The sequence below is a fragment of the Labeo rohita genome, chromosome 7, assembly GCF_022985175.1.
Source record: "Labeo rohita strain BAU-BD-2019 chromosome 7, IGBB_LRoh.1.0, whole genome shotgun sequence".
Taxonomy (NCBI): domain Eukaryota; kingdom Metazoa; phylum Chordata; class Actinopteri; order Cypriniformes; family Cyprinidae; genus Labeo; species Labeo rohita.
The window spans coordinates 20,041,058-20,064,556 of NC_066875.1; the positions used below are offsets into that span (position 1 = coordinate 20,041,058).

The 23,499-nt window shown below is 36.0% G+C and overlaps 1 protein-coding gene across 3 annotated transcripts in view; it reads right to left on the reverse strand.

The window, feature by feature from the left end:
• Positions 1-21,791, reverse strand: part of dpy19l3 (dpy-19 like C-mannosyltransferase 3) — a 57,057-nt gene extending 35,266 nt beyond the window's left edge. Inside the window, exons 1-14 of one of the 3 annotated variants that reach the window (XM_051115683.1) lie at positions 21,504-21,791; positions 20,325-20,458; positions 18,081-18,208; positions 13,158-13,248; positions 11,226-11,347; positions 10,966-11,111; positions 10,309-10,432; positions 6,275-6,409; positions 6,071-6,202; positions 3,463-3,564; positions 3,182-3,255; positions 2,727-2,885; positions 2,123-2,245; positions 1,574-1,685 (exon numbers count right to left, since the gene is read on the reverse strand). In XM_051115683.1, the coding sequence (XP_050971640.1) occupies positions 1,574-1,685; positions 2,123-2,245; positions 2,727-2,885; positions 3,182-3,255; positions 3,463-3,564; positions 6,071-6,202; positions 6,275-6,409; positions 10,309-10,432; positions 10,966-11,111; positions 11,226-11,347; positions 13,158-13,248; positions 18,081-18,208; positions 20,325-20,433 (1,557 nt within the window). In that variant the 5' untranslated portion in view covers positions 20,434-20,458; positions 21,504-21,791. The other 2 variants (XM_051115685.1, XM_051115684.1) reach the window with 2 other exon arrangements.
• Between the last annotated feature and the right edge of the window lie 1,708 nt (positions 21,792-23,499).

Genomic DNA, 23,499 nt, shown 5'->3' on the forward strand with positions numbered 1-23,499 from the left:
TCATTCAGGTAACAACACAGTATTAAGAATCAAGTGTATGTAAACTTTTGAAAGGGGTCATTTTTATAAATTGAATTATTATTTTCTCTTGTGAACTATATGTAAACATGTTTTATGTGAAATCTCTTATGCAGGTCAGTACTAAATTAAAAATAACATGCATTTTGTACGATCCCTCTTATTTTGGTAAAATAATTTACATTTAGCAGATTCTGCAAGGTGTATGTAAACTTTTGACATCAACTGTATATTTTCATATAAATTGGTGAATCTATAACATACTGTATAAACCCATGTAATAGTTGTGGGTAGATAAAGATTTAGGGTAAGATACTGTGAGAAACTTTGCAGCCAATGCAAGAATATTATTATAAAATGTTGAATGTTGAAATGCATTTCTTTGAACTTAGGAAAGCACTGACCAATCAGAGGCACTTATATTAGTCATCGCTGAAATCGTCGGAGCCGTTGATGATTGCGCACACTCGCTAATTCCCTCATCATAAACAACACAGTGCAGATATTATGTAAATAAAAGATTAATTTTGTAGGTTTAGTGACAATAACGGAAGTTTTTGCATAACTTGCGCTAGACTTGGCTAACGCCATGTACGGACATGTTTGTCTGTGAAGCCAGAATGTGACATGCCCAAAACAAAACAAAAACGTTTTATACTGTTTTCTATATCAATATTAATAATCATTATTACAATATAAAGCACAATAATCAACAATAATGATTTTTGTCATAATATTGCAGCCCAAAGAGCTCCTGTTTTTTAAATGTATAATTTAAACACAACTTTAAACAGTATATTATTTTACGACAGTTTAAAATATTGATTGAAGTAACTGGGTAAATTTAAGTATTTGACATTAAAGATAACATATGTTGATGAAAAAAAAAAAAAAAAAAAAAGTCCCTGGAAATCAATTCCAGGGGGCAAATATTGCCCCTTTGTGGACTGCGCATTAGTAAGCCATTTTTATGTGAAATTATTAATGTGTTCCCCCTCACATGATGCAAAATACCTTTAACATGAGACAAGGTCCTCTGGAAAACACTGTTTATCATCGGACATTCATTTTTCTACAAAGTATATATCCTGAAATATGTTCCGCCATATTACTTCTCCCTCATTTCTCGTTTTTTAGAGGACAAGTGAAAAGTGTGTGTGGGTGTGTGTTTGTGTGTGTACAAGTAAACATACACTACCATTCAAAAGTTTTGGGTAAGACTTTCTTAAGAAAAACCTTTATTCAACAAGGACACATTAAATCAAAAGCGACAGCATATACATTTCTATTAGAAAAAAATTCTGCTTCAAATTCTTTTGAACTTTCTATTCATCAAAGAATATTATTAATAATAAAAAAATGTACTTGAACATCAAATCAGCATCAGAATGAACAATGAAGGATCATGTGACACTGATGCAGTGGTTTCCACCACAGAAATAAATCACGTTTAATTCCATTACTGTTTTTACTGAAATGTCCCAAACTTTTGAATGCTAGCAAGTATCTCTCATTTGCACTGTGTGTGTTTGTGTGTCAGATCTCAGTCGCTCACCATAGTTTTAGTGTTGCAGCGTAGCACCCTCAGATACAACGACCACACCTCCTTCCCACACACCCCAAAGGCGGCGAATGCACACATGTGGCCAGTCCACAGATATTTCATCCTGCCAGCAGCAAAGATAAAAATCTCTTGGTGCTTTCTATTTTATCATAAAGCTCAGACACCACACCGCAAACATGAAAGACTCACACAGCATTCATTTTCAACTCTATTACTATTCTGCCACCAAACTAAACCTTATGAAGCGATATTGCAATGTTCTACCATAATTCATTCATCATTAAAATCTCGAATGAACCGTCAACTTGGGATACGGACTAATAAGATGAAGAAGATCACAAATCAGAAGCGGTGTGGAGGACAGGAAATGAAAGTGGAAGCAGAGAAGAGGTTGAAATTGAGATGCACCATAGCGGCAGCAGCGGGGAATGAAATTACAGACGGCGGAGTGAGGGAAATACAGAAGGAAAATATTTGCATGGAGCGAAAGAGATACGTGGTATGAAAGCAACAAAACTTTCCAATTTACAAGTTGTTTACCTCATGGTGGAAAAAGCGAGCAGGCCAAAGAAGACGGTGTGCAAGAGATTGTAAGCGACGTCCGGACGCATCCTAAAGGTCCTGTCCTCTCTCTCCCCGCTCGCTTGTCCTGACCCATTCAAGCTGAAAAGAAGAATTAGGAATTAAAACAACAAGTGTGTGTGCGGTTTTTCTTTTTTAAGTTAACAGCCTATCTGTTTAGTGCATGTGTGTGTGGTGCAAAGCTTCCGGGTGTTTACGAGCTCCTGTGATTCTGATAAGAAAAGAGAACAAAAAAAGGGCCACAGCAGCCCTTAAAGCAACAGCAAATCCGCTTTGAACCGAACATAATAACATTCAAAAGCCCTAATGGAAAAAATACATCTAGTGTCCAATTATTCTGTAGCACATCTAATAAAGACTAATAACTCTAATTATAAATTAGCATTATGACCTGTGGTGGACGAGGTGGTTACAAAGCTATAATAACTGCTCTATTGGTCATTTTTCAGCCTATTTTTGTGCTCTAATTAGAAAAATGAACATTATGAGAATATTCCCAGATACTAACGCGTAGCATATGGCGTGGCGGTGCACATGAGAGGAAGTGATGCAGGAGTTTTACCTGAGATTAGAGAGCGCCACCAGCAGCAGCAAGATGAAAAGCACACTGAGGGTGCACAGATACGGATAGAGCAGCACTGTGCCAGCCAACCGCTCAAATGTATCCAATGGCAACAAGCCAAAAGCCTCTTCGCAGAGATAGAGGCTGGCATCAAAGTCTCTGAAAGAAAGAGGAAGGGAGGGGGTAAGGGCAGGATATATATTATACAGATTATTTGGAGCAGCAATTCATCTGATCAAGTGAAATGGCTTCATAAATATCTAGTGGATGAGCAGATTATATTGTGTGCCAGATGTTATTTTTCCACCGGAGCTGGACTCATTTAATCACAGCGGATTAATGTCTCGCTCTAGTCTCCGAGTAGATCTCACTTCTGAATAAGACACCAAGATATGGCACTTGACTGATGATAAAAGGCTTAGATGTAGCGCCATGAGAGATGACCAAAGACTTACCTCGTTGCCCCGAAGCCAAACTTGGCCTTTATGAACTTAAAGATGTGCTCGTCCGATTTCAGCTGGAGTATTTTCTGTCAATTAAAATGGAGAGAGTGAAGGATGAAATCATTCATGTGAGTGTCTCATGAGATCGGGGCTGTGGGTTTTTATGAGAGTGAGATATGAAGAAAGACAATGAGAGTGAAAGCAAAGCTAGTGTCTTGGGAGGAGAAGCCGGAGAAGCTCTATTTTATCATTAATGACAGGGCGTACGATGTAGAACACGATTCATAGCTCACCTTGGCTGAATAATTGATGGTGAAAGTTAATGTGAGGACTAGGACTGTGTGAAGAGCCAGTTTTCCTACTCGTATAGCAAAGCCGCCCGTCTTTAGTCCCGTCTGGAAAGCCACACACACACACAAAGAAGGTATTAATAAATAAACTACAACAATATTTTTTAGCCTCAGCTTTCAATCAAAACAGAACTGGGTGTTAGGGAACACAGATAAGGCTCGGACATGGAAACAAAAGTGATGAAACGCCTCATGTAAACTTTTTTTAGTCTAAACCCTATTCGGATAGGATGTGTTTTTAGGAAATGTCTTTAAAGGAATTGCTTTGAGTTCATAGATAAGCAAAGATGAGTGTGTCTACTGTATTTAGACATTGCCATCATATCTATCTGACCTAATACATCTCGTATTTAGCTGTGCTAATTCATTATACAGGAAATATCAAACATGAGCATATGGGATTATTAGATGAAATAACATTAGTGAGGAATCCAGTCACATTCTGCAACTTTTTAAAAAAACACTAAAGCAATACACATTGTTGTTCAAAAGTTTGGGATCAGTAAGATTTGCAATATTTTATTTTTTTTTTTCTCTTATGCTCATCAAAGTTTCATTAATTTGATGAAAAATACAGAAAAAGTAATATTATGAAATATTATTGCAATTTAAAATAATTTAATTTTAACAATAATAATAATTTTCTATTTTATTATACTTTAAAATAAGATTTATTTCTATGAGGCAAAGCTGAATTTTCATCAGCCATTACTTTTGTCTCAAGTGTCACACGATTCTTCAGAAATCATTCTAATATGCTGATTTCTTATCAATGTTGGAAATAGTTGTGCTGCTTAATATTGTTTTGGAACCTTTGATTATTTTAGGAATAAAAAGTTTAAAAGAACAGTATTTATTCAAAATAGAAATCTTTTTTAACAATGTACGTCTTTACTATCACTTTGTATTAATTTAACACATCCTTGCTGAATAAAAGTAGTAATTTCTTTCAAAACAAAAAAAGAAAAAAAATTTACTGACCCAAACTTTTAAACGGTAGTTTATATTTTGACAAAAGATGTCTATTTTAAATAAATGCTGTTCTTTTATTGTTTCATTCATCAAAGAATCCTAAAAAAAGTATCACAGGTTCCAAAAAAAATATTAAGCAGCACAACTGTTTCCAACATTTATAATAAATCAGCATATTAGAATGATTTCTAAAGGATCATCTGACACAAGACTTTAATAATGATGCTGAAAATACAGCTTTGCATCACAGGAATAAATTAAAATAAAAAGGATATTAAAATAGAAAGCCACTACTTCAAATTGGAATAATATTTCACAATATTACTGTTTTTTTTTCCCTGTATGTTTAATCAAATAAATGCAGCCTTGATGAGCAGAAAAGACTTTAAAAAATATTAAAAAATCTTACTGATCCCAAACTTTTGAACGGCAGTGTATATAAACTTTTTTTTCCTTTTTTTATGGTTCTGGGAAAAAACTGCTAAACATTTCTACATTTTTTTCATCCCACCACTTAAATAAACCTTTGAAAACACAGTTTTCTGTCTTTCAATAAAAAACAATACAAAATAATTAAAAATCTTTTACCCACTTCAATAAAAAGCTAAGCAAGGTTGTAACTCCTACACCCTGTGTCGTTCCAACAAAAAATGCTATGAACTACTTCACAAAAATGTGAACATGCCTGAATAGGGCTTTAAATTCTTCTTAATTTGTTTATTTTTCCAAATTCTGTTTGGTAATTCAGAATAAAATACTAGAGCTCACATCCAAGCAAGCACAGCTCATTAATGAGATTATCTGCAAAACACTATGTTCACTTTAATCATATTTGTGTACAGACATTTGATCATCATCTTTAAACGATGACATCAAATGCAAAATGCAAAATGTGTCTCAGCAGTGTGTGGACACAACCACCCACCAGTGATAAAAATCCATTCACTACTTCTTTTTTTTTATTCCCCAAAAACATAAACAGTCTCAATTATCAAGCCGTTTTGATTTTTTGAGCAATATGACGTCATATTGCTCAAAGTCATAGTCGCCCACGACTGCCACGTCCAGAAGAAGTAATCGCTTTTTCTCTTCCATGAAAGAGAGGGGAGGAGTGAGCGCTAGCTCATTATCATTTAAAAAGACATGCACCAAAATGGGACACTGTTTTTAACAAGGTAAAAACAGTGTTGTTTTACAGGTCCATTGAGGAATTTTAACCAAAGTATGTTGCGGACATTTCATGAAGACTCTAAAGAATCATTCCAGCTTGTGGAAAATGGGCATCTGATGTCCCTATTAAGGAGCATATTAACATATTCACTACAGTCTAGACCAAGAAGGTCTGCCAATGTCATTCTAAGATCTGACAAAACGCTTTAGTGACGTATTGCAGATGACCACATGCTCTGGAAAATCACATGCCCTGGATGAAAGCACACATACTGAAAAGATAAATACAATATGGTATCCGGGATTACATGCAACATATGTTCTTAAAATCACAAAAAAAAAACAGGTTTTACACTCTTACTTTCCCAACTTAAGTCATATTTATTAATGTTCTGAGATGTACACTGACCTGGAAGTGTTTAATGAAGAGGGCAGAAACAATGAAGCTGAGCACCAGAGAGCCCAGAATCATAGAATTGCAGAACTGCAGTAACCACACCAATAACAGACTCAACACCTGCATCAGGTACAGAGAAACCACCTACAGGGAGAAAGAAATGAATAATCCAACTACACAAATGTGGAAAGTCTCTAATTTGTGTTGGAGAGTTACCTGTTCTGCTGTGAAGAAGTCCAGGCAATCCAGAGTGAAGATTATAAGGGCCTGCACCAGTAGGACAAACTGATTGAACTGCCATGTCAAACAGAAGCAGAAGGTGGAGACGAACACCAGCCACAGCACCACCCTCTGTGGTTAGAGAGCACATGAACAAAAAATGAGGTTCAATTCTAACCGCACAGACAACCAAACATACAAAAAACCTTGTTCTTTCTTCAGAGCTCATACAATGAGAACTTTCCCAGTGATATACCATATGTCAGGAAAGCAATTAGAGTCAGTGCTGAGAGAACATACTGGGAGAGAACAAATATGTGCTCAGCAAAGTAAATATTTCAAACATACACTTGCAATTGCTAACCTCCATTTCATATTTCATAAAACTTTCAGAACAGCAGCGAACAGTCAGAAATATTTATCACAGCTTACTGTCTCATATTTTCTCAGTCCTTCCAGTCATATTTTCTCTTTTCATTATTTGTCGTTTTTCATTAATTTGCCTAATGAGTAAACAAAACTGACTGACATTTGACTTGATTACATTTATTTAAAGTTGAAGTTTGATTCTTTTCTATGGAAATAAAGTGATGCAAGCCATTTTTAGATTAATTTCCCTGAGAACCGTAAACATTGTGGCTCTGTGGTGCACAATGGTCCTATCCCAAATGGCACCTTAAAAGCGGGCGTACACTCATAGAAAATTATGCATTCAAATTTTAAAGATGTAGGGCAATGCAGCACTGTGCTTCTCGTCTGGTGTGCGACTGCCTGAAGCCCTCACAGTCTCAGAACCCACACTTGAAGTGGAGCTTGGGTCTTAAAGGAACTTTAAAGGGAGGTCTAATGCTATTTCATGCATTCTGACTCATTTACACTGTTAAAGAGATGGATTCCCATGCTAAACATTGCCAAAGTTTCAAATAATGAGTTGGACATTTAGAGTATTTTTGTGACAAATACACTCCTTCAAGGTTTGTATAAGGCTGTGTTTACACTAGTGTGCTTTCACTTAAAAACGCATAACTTTTGCTACAGTTATGCCTTTCGTTTATACTACTCCAGCGAAAACAGAGACTTTTAAAAATGCTGCAGACCCCATTTTATACCGAAAACTCAGGGATTGCATTTCAGTGTAAACTGACCAAAACAGGGACTTTTGAAAGATTAATCGCTTTCAATGATGAACAAGATTTTGCATAGCTTATCAGTGATTTACGGCTCTGTGTATTCATTGCCGCTCCAGCTGAAAGCATGTGATGGAGATTTACCACTAATCACAGAACTGGCTTTACTGACTAAACATGTATGACAATCACATGCGATTTATCGTGCAGCCCTATAGGGCATCTACCTATACATATCTACGGTTGTACCTGCATGAATGGACGTTTGTGTAGTGTTGACGGAGAGCAGTGAAAACAGAAATGTAAACGAGGATCGTTTTCATTTTAAAACAGCACACTAGTGTAAACAGGCCTAAGTTTTGGAAAGATTTTCAAGTATGGTCCCGTATGACGTCATAAAGGGCACAATTCCTTGTATGGGAACTTCTCCCGAAAGAGTGTGTGCACACATCAACCAGAGCGAGAGCAAGAGGACGCCCATCAACAAGCTTAATTCAGGTTGCAGAAGTTGTCGACAGCACTGCCACAGACAGGTTTGAGAAGGATTTGTCATTTTGTTTCTAGATTAAATCAACAATGCCACCAAAAAAGTGTTTTTTTGGTTGTGAGGGAAAGATAATCTTGTTCAGCTTCCCAAAGAACTCAGCGTTAAGGGAATTATTTATGTCAATGTCACAGCTTGCAGACTATCACTATGCAAAAACGTTGCATGCTCGTGACTCCCTAGCTCCATCCATGACGCCTCCAGGAGACCATTTTCAGAGAAGCAGTACAGCTGTATCTTTCTTTTATAAATCTGATAAAACTAAAGACTTTTTGGGAATATGAAGAATTCACTACTACTCTATAGCTGTAGGTACTCAAGATTTAACATAAGATTTGCAGAAACTATTATGTCCCCTTTAAACGACATGGGCATACAGCTGCCGCTGCAAGTCTGCAAGAATGCAAATGCACATAAACCATGCCATTTGGGACAGGGTCAATATTTCAGTGCTTGTGCTTCCAACCAGCTCGACAGAGCAACGCTGTATCAAACAACTCAAACACAGTTTGAATTTGGGGCAGGGTTATCTTCAGTTTTCCAATTCCATTTAGTGACGCTAACTCACATCATCTTGTGGCAGTAGTTCTCAAGTCAACAGTACGCTGATACTGAGACAACAGTTTTTGACAGTCAGATTTAACCAATGGTTGCAACATTTCCCAAGGCACCATTACACTCAGTCTCAGACTTGAACTGTAAAACTGCAATTTTAACCCTCACACCCTGGTTTTCATGTTGTCCATGAGTATGCATGAACCAAGTACTTGAATGAGGGGGTAAGAGGTACATTTCTTTAAAAAACAAATGCATAGTACAACTAGTTATATTAAACATCTTATTATAACAGGCAAAAACTGTTCGGTCAAGACATGAAAATGAATTTTACTACTGAGTAGTATTAAGTATGCAGTGTTTAAAGGATTAGTTCACTTGCAGAATACAAATTTCCTGACAATTTCTTCAGGCAATTTTGAAGTTGTAGAAGAAAAAGAGATGGACTTTTTCACCCTACCCTACCTTTTTGAACCGAAATACACAAATGAAGAACTAACCATGCATGACTTTTCCAACTTGATTATGAAATGTGTCTAGCAATTTGAGCATTTGTGGTTAAAAAGTATATACATTTCTTTTTTTTTTTATATATATATATATATATATAAAATGACAGATCGTTTCACTAGATAGGTCCCTTATTGGAGTCCTTTGAAGCCGCACTGAAACTGGACCTTTGGACCTTCAACCTGCTGATCACCACTGAAGTCCACTATAGACCAATTTGGAGTAGACATCACAGTTATGTCACTTGCAACTGTGCACACATTGTGGTGCCAGAAAAAAACACTGGTAACAAGTGGAGTAAAATTGGTAACATCCACAGAATAAGAGAGAAAAATGTACTGTTGTGCGTTTGAATGTCAGAATCGGAATGCAAATCATTTTTATAGAATACTGTCGTCAAAGATGCCATTTGAAGCTAAACAAAGACCTTTAAACGGACAGACTAATGGATAACCTGCTATGATTACTGTACTTTTAAAGCATAAATTTGATTTAAACAATAGGTTTATATAATATTCACATATGCAGTTCATAGGGAACATATTACATTAGCTCTACAGTTACGTCATGAAACAAAAACAATTTTCATTTACCTATTTTCTCTCATAATTCTGACGTTTTTCATTACAAATTCATTACAAGTTTATATCTCATATTTCGGACTTTATAACTCAACAATAGCGAGTTTGACAATTCTGTGGGAAAAAAGCCAGAAGTTTGGGATATAAACTCATGATTCTGAGCAGAGGGAAAAAGAGAGAATGACGAGTTGATTTTTCTGATCAGAATCGTGAGATATAATCTCGGAACTGTGAGAATAAAGTCAGAATTTTGAAATACAAACTCAAATTTACCTTTCTTTTTTATTCTTTTAGTCCTTAATAAATGTCATTTTCTGCCACCAGATAGGCTCCGCCCACAAAAAGCATCACCACTGTTTGCAAACACCGAATTAGTCTATATGGTTTTCCTCGAAAACCTTAATTTAATTTTGACTGAAGAAAGAAAGACATGAACATCTTGGATGACATGGGGGTGAGTAAATTATGGGGAAATTTTTATTCTGGAAGTGAACTAATCCTTTAAGCATGTATTTTTACCTGCCGGAATGACAGCATTACATATTAGTGATAATTATGTGAGTATGTAAAAGAAATATTGACATTTTTTTTAAATGGTTCACTGACACGAACTGTCCAAAAGAACTGATTTGTTGAAAAGAATCAGACCTTTCATCACCAATCTGACTCTGAAATGGTTACGGAATAGACATCAGGATCAGGATAGAAGATTACCTGGTGAATAGGTTTTAGCTGTGGCCTTAAATAACAGGTTATTGCAGCCACCTGAAGAGCAAAGAAAGGTATTGACCAGTTCTCCCTCAGAGAGATGGTAAACTCCACGCGTGTGGTGTCCACTCTGCACACAAATCAAGAACGCAATCAATCACCGAATCAAAACACAATCACAGAGAACACAAGCTTAGGCTGTGAGAAAAGAAAACAAGTGAAGTGTTGTAAAAGTGTGATTTTTCAATGCCACAATATCTTCTACAATTCCAGCTAAAAAAAAATCAGAAACAACTATAAATAAGCCATTCAAGAGCGGATTTCATAAAATGTGTAAACACTGTGGTGCGATCAAAACACTGTGCTGCTTGATTGAGCTTCCCAATCGGCTCAACCAGTAGTTTGGTGTGGGGAACTATCTGTATTGTTTCTTAAATTTTAAGATTGCACCATGGGGAACATCCTATCAGGTTGCCTGTGGAGTTGAACAAGAGTCCTAAATGACAAATTTCATTTTAGTGCTATCCTTGAGAGCTTCAATTCATATTTTAGAGAAGCGTATTGGGTCACACTTATTGAGATGCTCACTGCACCATAATAAGCCTTTATTTACGCCAGATAGGTGAGTTTTGTGTGCATGAGAGACTGACTGTGCACACACACCTGTTGAGAATGTACCAGACTCCACTGAGGGCTCCAGCCAGCCATGAGTCACTGAGTAACCAGCTAGTGATAAAGAGGGCGATGACATACACTGTCTGCAAAGCAAACACTGTGTAGATGTAGAAATAAATTGGCTCCAAGTAGGTCTGCAAAACAAACAGACACACACATACATACAGGACGGGAAAAAAATAAGCTGATTCTGCAAAAGCCCAAGAGAATTTATACATTTTACAAAGAAAACAGAAGTGATTGAACACCTGGATGGGAAGTACTCTGTACAAAATGCTAAGGAACACTTCTTGGTAGATATTCATACGCTGTAGGATGTTTATTGTTCTCTTTGATTCAGTAGTGTTGTCATGAATAAGTTCATAAAGACCTGTGAACACAAGAACACACACAACCTGATAAACTTGCACAAAAAGTTGAACTTTGCACAAATGCAAATTGACTCTTATCACTTAGTATGAACAGGTTAATTTAATGAATCATGTTCATTTTTAGCACTAAAGCTTTTGTAAAACTTTGTAATTTTTTATTTATTATTGCAATTTAAATAACCATTTTTTTCTGTGATGTCAATTTTTCAGAAGCCGTTACTCCAGTCTAAATGTGTCGCAATAGAAAATGTAAAAGAAAGTTATTAAAAATGCAGAAACTAATAATATTACAAAATTTAAAAATGCAATAAAAATGCAGAAATTAATAATACTATAAAAGTTTAATGTCACTTTTGGTAAATTTAATGTATTCCTGCTGAATAAAAGTATTAATTTATTTATATAAATATATAATAAATAAATAATATTATATACGTGGTTTTATATAACCTTATTCTGTAGATAACAGTACCTACATTCTAAAAAATAAAATAAAATAAAATAAAATAAAATAAAATAAAATAAATAATAAAAACAACAACTGATTGCTCACTTACTGAGCATCAGTGACAGTCCTGTGCTTCAGACATAAAATGATTTTTCTTTCTGTGGTTACTATTCTGCACAATAAAAGCATAATAACTACACCAACACTAAAATAGAGAACATTTTATCTGGATAAATTTAGACTGCTTTTAGTATCGGTTTCACAATCGGTTTTCTTTGAAACACAGTTGAGCCAAACCCATCTGTCACAGACAGATCAAAGAGATCATAGATCACAGTCTTAGAGACATATTTTGACAAAATGTGTAGTTACTATATTTTGTCTTTGTATAGCAGAATGGCTTAGATAATAATTAGAGCTCATATGCTTATGATACTTTGATTTGAAAGGGTTCCATTATGGCAAATGCAGACCAAAATTGCCACTAAATGGTATAATGGAAGTGGATTTCAAAATAAACAACCTCAACTTTCTTTAAACTACTGCATATAGTACTACAGCTGTGACATTTTACAGTAATCAATTTCTATGATTGCTTAATAGAAAAGCAATGCCCTGAACATGCTTTTACTCTGCTACAAGTACAAAGGCCCAATTGTAATGTCTAGAGAACAGCTTTTGGCACCACTGTGGTTCTTACCATTTCAGTCTCAATGGGTAATGACCTAATTGTGATGTTTTTCACTGTAGAAGCACAAAGAAAATCCATTCCAAATGGGGCTGTTAGGCCAATTAGACTGAGCAAGGACCACTTAGAGCAAAGTTGTACATTTCCTCTATTTTCTGAGACCAGTCACACTGATATGGTTACGTAATGAAACATTCCTTTGATAGCTCTCGGATTACATAAGTGATAATGGAAAGCAGACAGCGTGGTTCAAGAAACTCACCATTTTGGACTGAGCTAAATAAACTAAAAGGGAAGAACACAAATGAAAATTTGAAAGATGGTGATTACAATGAAATAATATTTGCCCTATAGAAGGTTCCCAAACCTGGTCCTGAAGAACCCCCAACACAGCACGTTTTTGATGTCTCTCTTATCTGACACACACTTTTGATGTTTCAGAGTCTTTACTAATGAGCTGATAAGTTGAATCAGGTGTGTTTGATTACAGGAACATCTGTGCGGTGTTTGGGGTTTTCCAGAACCAGGATTGAGCACCACTGTCCTATAGGAGCAATATTTCTACAAAAAAGAAAAACCAAAGTCCTTAACATCCGTGTTCCATCAGAAAGATGACATGATGCAACAGTGATCGTATAACCAGCAAAACTGTCTTGTGAATAGATCTCAGTACCTTGCTGTATAGAAGGCGCCTTCAACATCTGTTTGTAGTAGGAGTAATAAAGGCCACATTCTGTCCGGAAGGAGATTTCACGCTCGACTTCCTACAAATGCAAGAAGAGAGGATAAGATTCAGTAAAAATGAACTGACAAGAAGCACAACAGGAGTAAATGGTGTTAAAATGAAATACATTTCCCATCTGAAAAAGAAATCAGAGAAGCTATCTGACCAGAATAAACAGTGATTTCATTCGCAATAAAAGCCTTGAGGAAGAAGAAAAAAAAAAAACAGGTGTTGTAAATATGGTGGAGTTTTATAGTGGGAACGGTTATCAGACAAAAAGATCCATATGCTCCACAAAGATTAGAGTCAGATGAAATCTGGAGAAGACATGTTACACTTTTTTCTTCATAAAACAGCTTTAACGCATATTTTTCTGAAAACTCAGAAGCCTTATTTGAACCCTTACCAGCAATGACTGTATGATTTTGAGATCCATCTTTTCACACTGAGAACAACTGAGGGACTCACATGCAATTATTACAGAAGGTTCAAACACTCATTGATGCTCCAGAAAAAAACACGATGCATTAAGAGCAGGGGATTAAAACTTTTTGAATTTGAAGATCAGGGTAAATTTATTTTATTTTGTCTTCTGGGAAACATGTAAGTATCTTCTGTAGCTTCTGAAGGGCAGTACTAAATGAAAAAAATATAATTAGGTAAAACAAGAAAAATGTACACATCTTCATTTTGTTCAAAAGTTTACACCCCTGGGTCTTAATGCATCGTTTTTCCTTCTAAAGCATCAGTGAGCATTTGAACCTTCTGTAATAGTTGCATATGAGTCCCTCAGTTGTCCTCAGTGTGAAAAGATGGATCTCAAAATCATACAGTCATTGTTGGAAAGGGCTCAAATACACAAAAACTTTGAAAAATCAAAGAATTTGTGGGACCTGAAGGACTTTTCTGAAGAACAGCTGGCAGTTTAACTGTTCAGCACAAACAAGGGACTTATGAACAACTAGCATAACAAAAAAAAAAAAAAAACACAGCTGTGGATCCTTCAAATAACACCACAGTATTAAGAATCAAGCGTATGTAAATTTATGAATGGGGTCAGTTTTATAAATTCACATGTTATTTTCTTCTTGTGGACTATATGTAAACACCTTTTAAGTGAAATATCTTATTCAGGTCAATACTAAACAAAAAATAATATGCATTTTGTATGATTGCAGATTCTGCAAGGTTTCGCAATTCAAAAGGCTTCCTACCACTGGCCATCACACAACTTAACATCTTGCACAGTTTTATCACAGGTAAAATGCAAAATGTTTCAATACAAGCATTTTAGTCAAATGTAATTTATGCAGTATTTCAAACATTTAAACCATGGGAGAAAATCAACCCTTCGCAACAGTTTAAAAACAGCCCAATTATGTGCAAAAAATGCAGATTTGGCAACTCAGCATCCAACACAAGCTGCAGGAATCAGATTTAACTGATCATGGGTCTAGACAAGAGTAAGAAGAGATGACTGACAAATCATGCTCATATCTGATCGTGTAAGATGTGCTCTCGTTATGCAGAGTGCGTGTGATAGCAAAATTGAAAGTGAAAGTGAATAGCCGCTCATTCAAAAGAGATTTAAATACTCTGGATATGATAGCGTCTCCCTGATGCAAGGAAATTATGAATGACTGCGTGAGCGGGTGGTAATGGCCCGAAATTCAGCAGGAACGGGATCAAGAAAACAGTCCCGCGTATGGCTTTAATACAAACACGCACACAATGAATGGTGACTGTAGAAAGCAAAAGTCGAATCCTGGACATTTTGGGCAATTTAGAAATCCCGACAAGATGCATTTTTTTAGGTCCAAAAAAAGGACATGCCCAGGGAAAAAAAATGACGTATGGTCACCCTAACTAACATAAATCAAGCAAGCTAGCATGCATAAGCCACAGTGTTAGCAAAATAACACATTACCGGACCGAAGGTAATAATATGGAATTTTTTTCCAACAAAACTTATTGCACAAAATAAATTCAAGCACTTTCAAGGACCTGTTTCTATGTATGTTTATTTTCGAAAACTTTCAAGGGCCTTGATTTATTTATTTAATTTTTTTTCAGATTCACAAACTTTCAAGGATTTCAAGGACCCATGGGAACCCTGCACAGAAGTTGCACTGGAGAAAAATCCTGGAATGTTTTCCTCAAATTTCTTTTCGACTGAAGAAAGAAAGACGTGAACATCTTGGATGACATGGAGGGGAGTAAATTATTAGGAATTTTTTATTCTGGAAGTAGGCTATACTAATCCTTTAAGACATAAAAATATAAAACGGAGGGTACTATAAAGTAATAATGGAAGACAACACAATGAGAACCGGCTGAAAAAAAAAAAAAAAAAAAGACCTCATGACCAATACTGAAGAGCGCACATTCACTTCATTTAACAATGTTTCTGCAACATTCTTGCAACAAAAATGAAGACAGCTTCTGCTTTGGCTTACCTTTAAATGTGAAAACCACAGCAGGTTTTCGTGTATAGAATAAACACACCATGCATGAAACAGCCCAATAACCCCTGCCAACAGTAATCCTGCTGCTATGACAACAGCCGGCCAACAGTTTCGTCCTGGAATGTGATTCCATGAAAGCTTTAGGCACTCTTCTGTGCCCCTCTGCCCACTCTTGTAATCCCTCAGATTGTCTTTTGCCACCAACTTTAGCAAAGGTGGTCTGTCCTGGGTGGCCCCTGAGTTATCATCCAAACTGCTATTCCTCCTGCGACGAACCTTCATTCTCAAGAATTACTATCCTCCGTCTTCCCTGTCTTTCCTAAAGTTCCCTCTGTCTTTCTCTGTTTAAGACCGCAAGCTCTTTTGTTTATCAGTCTTTCCAGAGTTACTTGCCCAAAAACGTTGTAGCACACGTATTAAAACAATAAAACAAAACCTCATGAGATCATTCTAAGCTCCAGCCGGCACCAAACAGCAATCTGCCGGAGGAACATTTTACATGTGATCAGAGAGAGGGGCTGAGACAGGAAGGAAGGCATGTGGGCCGCACAACTGGTGACCTCTTGGTAGTCAGGGGGAAAAAACATAAAAAAGATAGGGAAAAAAGCTTGGAACATCATTTAGAAAAAGTTTTAGAGCAGCTAAATGAACTAACAACAGAATGACATCCAGTTTAAAATTAAGACTGTGTGGCGCTATAACCGTCATGGACATGACTTCACACACAGTGAATTTAAAAGCGTCCCAAATGCAGCTGTCTCTCGCTTTAGGGTGGTGTCCCCACTGCCTTTGTTCCAAAATAATGGCAATATCGTCATTTACAAAATGTATTATACTGAAAAACCAACTCCTGCTGAGAAATTTACTGCTGTTTTCTATTTAAAGTGTGGAAACGATTGTAAAAACCATGCAGAATTGTCTGTGCATCTAATGGAGTTTTCTGCTGCAACATTTGATTAGCTGTCAACCAGTGGACCAAACCTATTCCTCTGAAACATTACAGGTGATTCATTTGCCTGCAAATAAAGCGGACACATCCTCAAATGCTTACTCAGTGCTGGAGGCGTTCTTTAACCGGAGAATGACAGAAACACATGGGAACCGAAACTGCAGTTATCCAATCACAGCGATCATTCCAGTCACGTTCAGAAAAGCAAGAGTACAGATAAAAGTAAGATGACTCATACAGCAGCCAGCACGCATGAGCTTCCTTTTTCCACTGCTGTCGCACTCTGAACTTACTTTTAAACTTGAGGTGACCTTTTGTGCAATCCATTCCACATACTGCAGTATATAAACCAGGCATAGCGAAAATATATTTTGAATCGGTTTCATACTCTTTCCTACTTTTACAACAATGTCCCCCTTATCTGCAACCTATTTTATGTCCACTAACAAGCTCAATGTGGTGCATTCATTTGGGGAGAGAGTCCTCCAAAAAGTTGGGTTGGGAATCATTAACACTGTCTACTTCATATTGCATCTTTAACCTGGATGAAAAATGCAACATACTGTAACCAGGATACAGTAATTATTAAATATGCTTTTTAGACTATTAAATGGGCCTGAAAGCATAAAGAAAGAAAGAAATTGCAAGTCTAAAAATACCCTGCGAACACATTCAGAAAAAAGCACTTTTATCTGGTCTTATGAAGTGTGGTGCATATTCAATCAGAGTATTTATGAGATACATTATGTTCTGAGGAACAAAATAATCTGAGAACAAAATGCTCAAAGCTCACATGAAAGCGGCAGAGGTTTGGCTGCTGTTAGCTTCACTAAAGGCAAACTAGGCCTTGGTTCCAACAAAAGACACAAGTCACACATGAAAAAAAACTGCGCGGCACAGTAAATAAATACATCAACTGAACTAATCCTATTGCAAAACCAGTGTCAGTAAATCCTGCACTGATTGGGAGATGTGGTTAAACTACTCCTGGTCTGTATTATTTTAATGAGCGAACTGGGATACAGGCACATGCTGATTTATCCAACTGAACATGACATAACTTTTTTGGCATGGTGGTTTGGTCTGTTTCAGGTCTGGAAGTCATAACACGAACTGCAGCCCAAACTCTGGCTAACTGTTTATGTGACTGTTACGCCAAAGAGGGAAAGAAAAATAATCTGTCAGCACATATGGAAAACAATTCATTTCAAAAGGAAATGCACAAAAAATGAGACAGATGAGAACACCATCGCTGACGAAACGAAACCACACATTATGAATCTTGATCTCTTGAGCTGTTCTTTATATTAGGAATGTAGCCTAAAAACACTAGAAAAGACCTTTGTCTTTCAACCAAAGCCTAAAAAGAAAATGAACGACAAATGGAAGGTTGCCTCCCCGAGTCTCTGAATGTTCACTGTTTCAGGACACTGAACATAAAAAAGCTCTGGGTTTTACCTTTATATTGGAGAACCAGAGGTCATTTTCATGAAGTGTAGCCACATAGATGCAGCACAGCAAGCCCAGACTAACTCCCACTATGGAGCCGGTCATTAGACACAAGATTGTCCACCATGAGAAACCACCTGGAGAGAATGACAACAATATTACTCGGACCATAACGTTAAAGGATTAGTTCAGTTACTGAATAAAAAATTCCTGATAATTAACTCACCGCCATGTCAGCCAAGATGTTCATGTATTTCTTTCTACAGTCGAAAAGAAATTAAGGTTTTTAAAGAAAACATTCCAGGATTTTTCTCCATATAGTGGACTTTAATGGTGGCCAACACGTTGAAGGCCCAAATTGCAGTTTCAATGCAGCTTCAAAGGGCTCTACACGATCCTAGCTGAGGAATAATGGTCTTATCTAGTGAAATAAAAAAAAATACATATATACACATACATATATATATATATATATATAAAAACTGTATATATAAGTATATATATATATATATATATATATACACTTTTTAAACACAAATGCTTGTATAGCTCTGCGATACGCATGCGTGACTCCAAGCATTACATAACTACATTGGAAAAGCCATGCGTGGTTTGTTCTTCGTCTGTGTATTTTGGTTCATATATATATATATATATATATATATATATATATATATATATATATATGTATATATATATAAACTGTGTATATAAGTATATATATATATATACACTTTTTAAACACAAATGCTTGTATAGCTCTGCGATACGCATGCGTGACTTCAAGCATTACATAACTACATTGGAAAAGCCATGCGTGGTTAGTTCTTCGTCTGTGTATTTTGGTTCATATATATATATATATATATATACACACACATATATATCATTATTATTATTATTATTATTATTATTATTTAGATCTTTTTTTATCTTTTTGCTAGATAAGACCATTATTTCTCGGCTGGGATTCGGTAGAGCCCTTTGAAGCTGCGCTGAAAATGCAATTTGAACCTTCAACCCACTGGCCACCAGTGACATTCACTATATGGAGAAAAATCCTGGAATGTTTTCCTCAAAAACCTTAATTTCTTTTCAACTGAAGAAAGACAGACATGAACATCTTGGATGATATAGGGGTAAGTAAATTATCAGGATTTTTTTTATTCTGGATGTGAACTAACACTTTAATATTTAAAAAAAATAAACATGGCAAACACGGAAGAGGCATGCACACAGATCTACAGTTAATATTATATGACTATTTATGTATAATGTTTTATACTTTATTTTTATTATACATAGCTAAAAATTAATGTATAAAAATTCACATTTGGAATTTGACACATACGATTATTCTTTAAATACTTTCCATGTTCATATTCATATCTCAAGGTTCTGGCCTGATCTTAAAGTGATACTCCACACAAAAATGAAAAATTAATTTTTCTTGCTGTCCAGGTTTATATGACCTTTTTTTTCAGATGAACACACAGTTTTTTTTTTAGAAAAACAACCCATCACTGTGAGTCCATATAATGCACATGGATAGCAGCCCAAAAGCTAACTCAAAAATAATATAAAGCGATCTATTACATCGGTAACCCACGTGATATTTCTTCTGAAGTAAAGTAATAAGCGTGCTTGAGAAAAATAACTGTCATATCCATGTTCATGAAGTCATGCTTGACATAAACATCAGCAAGTTGTGAAACATCAGGCATGCTTGTACAACAAGAAACCCTTTTCACAGATTGTGATAACATGTTTCAGCAGTCATTAGCATTGCAAATCCTAAGTTATATATATTTACATTTATATACACATTTTAACACTACACTTTTTATTATATTACCTCCAAATTACAAAAAAAATTAGTTAACGCTGCTGTTTCTAATGCAGTTGCTCTGGAAGTGACAGTAAATTTGATATTGCTCTCTTATCTGTAATCAATCTCTCTCTTTTTTTCTATTTGAGTAATGGTAAAAATACATATGATGTAAACTTCCATTCACCGCTATAGAAGTTTATCCAACTATGACGACTTCCAGAACTGAGAAACCTTATAATGTGAAAAGAACCCACTGACAGTCCTCTGTGCTTCCATGTTATGTCTTGTATGAGCTCCACAATGTACTTACAGCACACTTCACAACATGCTGATAAATTAATTAATTAATTCATTTATTCATTCTTTTTTGGGTGAACTATGCCTTTAAATGTATCTACTTTTGTGCAACAAACTGTACTGACCTGTTGCAAACTTCTCTCTGGGTTCAGCTGTACAATCTGGCTTCAGGTTCTGAATGCTGGGCCCGGGGTCCTTCCCTTTACTGCCCTTCCTCTGCCTGAGGGCAGTCATAGTGGAAATAAACAGGCTTCCAGTCCTGTGAAATGTTCAATAATAATGACAAAAGCCACGGTTAATATAATGTGAAGGCATTAGTAGCTATATATAAATATACATACATACATACATATACATATATATATATATATATATATATATATATATATATATATATAGCTACCAATGCCTTCACATTATATTAACCGTGGCATATATATATACATATATATACATATATATATATATATGTATATATATATATATATATATATATATGAAAATGTACAGCGAACTGTTGCTATGGTTACCATAGTCAAACGTTTTGTTCACTAGTGACACACTAGTGTCGCGTTTATGTATGACAAACCTGCAGTTACTGTTTGAGTAGGCTGTTGAATTGCTTACACAGGTTACTGTACAAAGAACACACTTATAAGACACCCCAAGTTAATTAAAAAGGGCCAGGCCCATAATTTGCACCCTGATTTTGAGTAAATGATTACAGCTATGTTGAGACACAGCAGTCCACATAAAAACATAATGCAGCACCTGTTTCTTCCCTACAATGGACGTATAACTCAGCAAGCAATTAACAACGATCATTTAAACCCGCCTCTTTTGCGGTGTTGACAAACATTTCGCTAGGACACAGCGATCCATTCCCGTTATACCGGAAACACTAGAGCTAACGGTGTCAAAATGTCTCCATTCATGTTCCTTCATGACACTTTCGCGAACTACGCGCAAGTTCAACAGCCGGAGAGCGTCCGTAACAAACAAAAGAGCGCACTCGTGGTTATATGATCCCACAGACCGCAGTGCAAATGAACAAAGCATCACGCCGCCCTTATTTCATTCGTTCATTCATTCATTGGCAGGCCTGTGTTTTGCAGCGGCGTTTCCTGCTCACAGCTCAGCAACAATGTCAGGAGATCTCAGATCGCATCAGCCGCTGATCTCGGTCTCCAGCTAGGGGACAGGCAGACAGATTGCCTGCTACCTCACCCCTCTCTATCCCCATCCCATTGACTCACTGTAAAACAATGCACATTAATATGCAGTAATATATGCGCGTTTCTCACCCTGTTCAATGAAGCTCGTAGTTCCTTATCGGATGTCCGGTAGCTCCTCCTTCCTCTCGGACACTCGCGTTCAGCCTGCGAGCGGAGCGGCACATGAAAACAAACCTCTTCTCCATACAATTAACAGGAATGAAAATCAAGACAGGACATCAAATCTGCTCGCAGTTGGTTAAATCAGTGCCGTGTTTCTCTTCTGCGGACTGGCAGCGCGCAGCACACCGCAGCGTGGAGAAATGAGCCCGAGCACATCCACTATCACATCCAGCGCCTCTTCCTCCTGTGAGACTCTACACCTCTGAGTCTCAGTACCTGTTGAACACCTGCCCCGGGACGCATGGTCATGACACCCGTAACGGTCAATAGCTCTGGATAATTTAATATTTTAACTACGTTAAGGTATTATTTGCTCATGGAGATGTAAACAATTTAGTTATTTTTAATGTTGCTCACATTTTCTGTCCTAACAAGGACATTGAGTTCTGTCACGCATGTTGTAATGGATTTTAATTTTTCCCATTTTAAGTCGGTCCTATTAGCAGTGTCAGAGAACAAAACAGGCCTGCTGCATTAAATAGACAGATTAAATCAACAGATTACGCTGAAAATCCATTTGAAACCATCCTTCCTCCTTCAAACCAACCAATTTATCAGTTGAATGTATTCTAAGTATGTGGCAAATTTCCACTGAATCATTACATAAACATAGCAGTATCTAATCATGTTTGTTGTATGTAGTCAGACTGCTTCTGTTATTGAAGCAATGTGATTTTCCTCAGACCCAAACTAATATTAGCCTACACTACCAGTTTTTAAAGAAGTCTCTTCTACTCACCAAGCCTGCATTTATTTAATCCAAAGTACACCAAAACATTAAAATTTTGACATATTTTTAAATAACTGTTTTCTATTTGAATATTTGATATTAAATGTCATTTATTACTCCAGTCACATGATCCTTCAGAAATCATTCTAATATTCTGATTTGCTACTCAAAAAACATTTTATTATTATTATTATTATTATGCTGAAAACAGCTGAGTAGTATTTTTGCAGTTTTTTAATGAATAGAAAGTTCAGAAGAGCAGTATTATCTGAAATAGAAATCTTTAAATAGAAAAACATTATACATGTCTTTATCATCACTTTCAATCATTTTTAAAGCATCCTTGCTAAATATGCTAAATAAAAATAAAAATGTTTTAAATATAATAAAAATAATAATAATAATAATAATAATAATAATAAAAATAAATGTTTCTTGAACAGCAAATCAGAAATATTTCTGAAGGATCACGTGACACAGAAGACTGGAGTAATGCTGAAAATGTTGCTTTGATCACAGGTGTAAATTACATTTTAAAATATATTCAAGTAGAAAACCGTTATTTCAAATGATAAAAAAATATTTCAAAATTTTACTGTTTTTGCAAAAACATTCAAAATGTTGCTGTTCAGAAACTTTTGACAGGTCATGCAATTTTCCTCAAAATCCAGCTATATTACTTTTTTTTTTTTTTTTTTAGAACTATCATATCTACTTAAATGCAATAATGTAATTATGTAACTATTTCACCTACTGTATGTTATTGCCTAATATAAATTAAAAAAAAATCTACATTTAAAAAATAATAATAATAATTTGCCACACTCCTGGACCATTTAAGAGTTAAAAGATGGTTAAAATGATATAAATTTGAGCTGAATAAATAAATCCTTATTATTTGTCCACAGCACTTGCTAAAACTGGTGATTTGAGATTAGCCACATCCTTCACTGATTCTGCTTTGTTTGAGAAGCCGTTTCCTAAATTAATTACACCATATTAATTTGTTTACAATTGTGAGAATAATGCACTGCATCCATGCACAGCAACAATGGTAACCATGGTTTGCTGCCCTTCAGTGAGGCTATGCCTCAGATATGCAGACTCAGAGCAGTTTAACTCCAAACACTGTTTGACTGCACCTTGACTACTGTTGCTATGGCTCCCACAGAC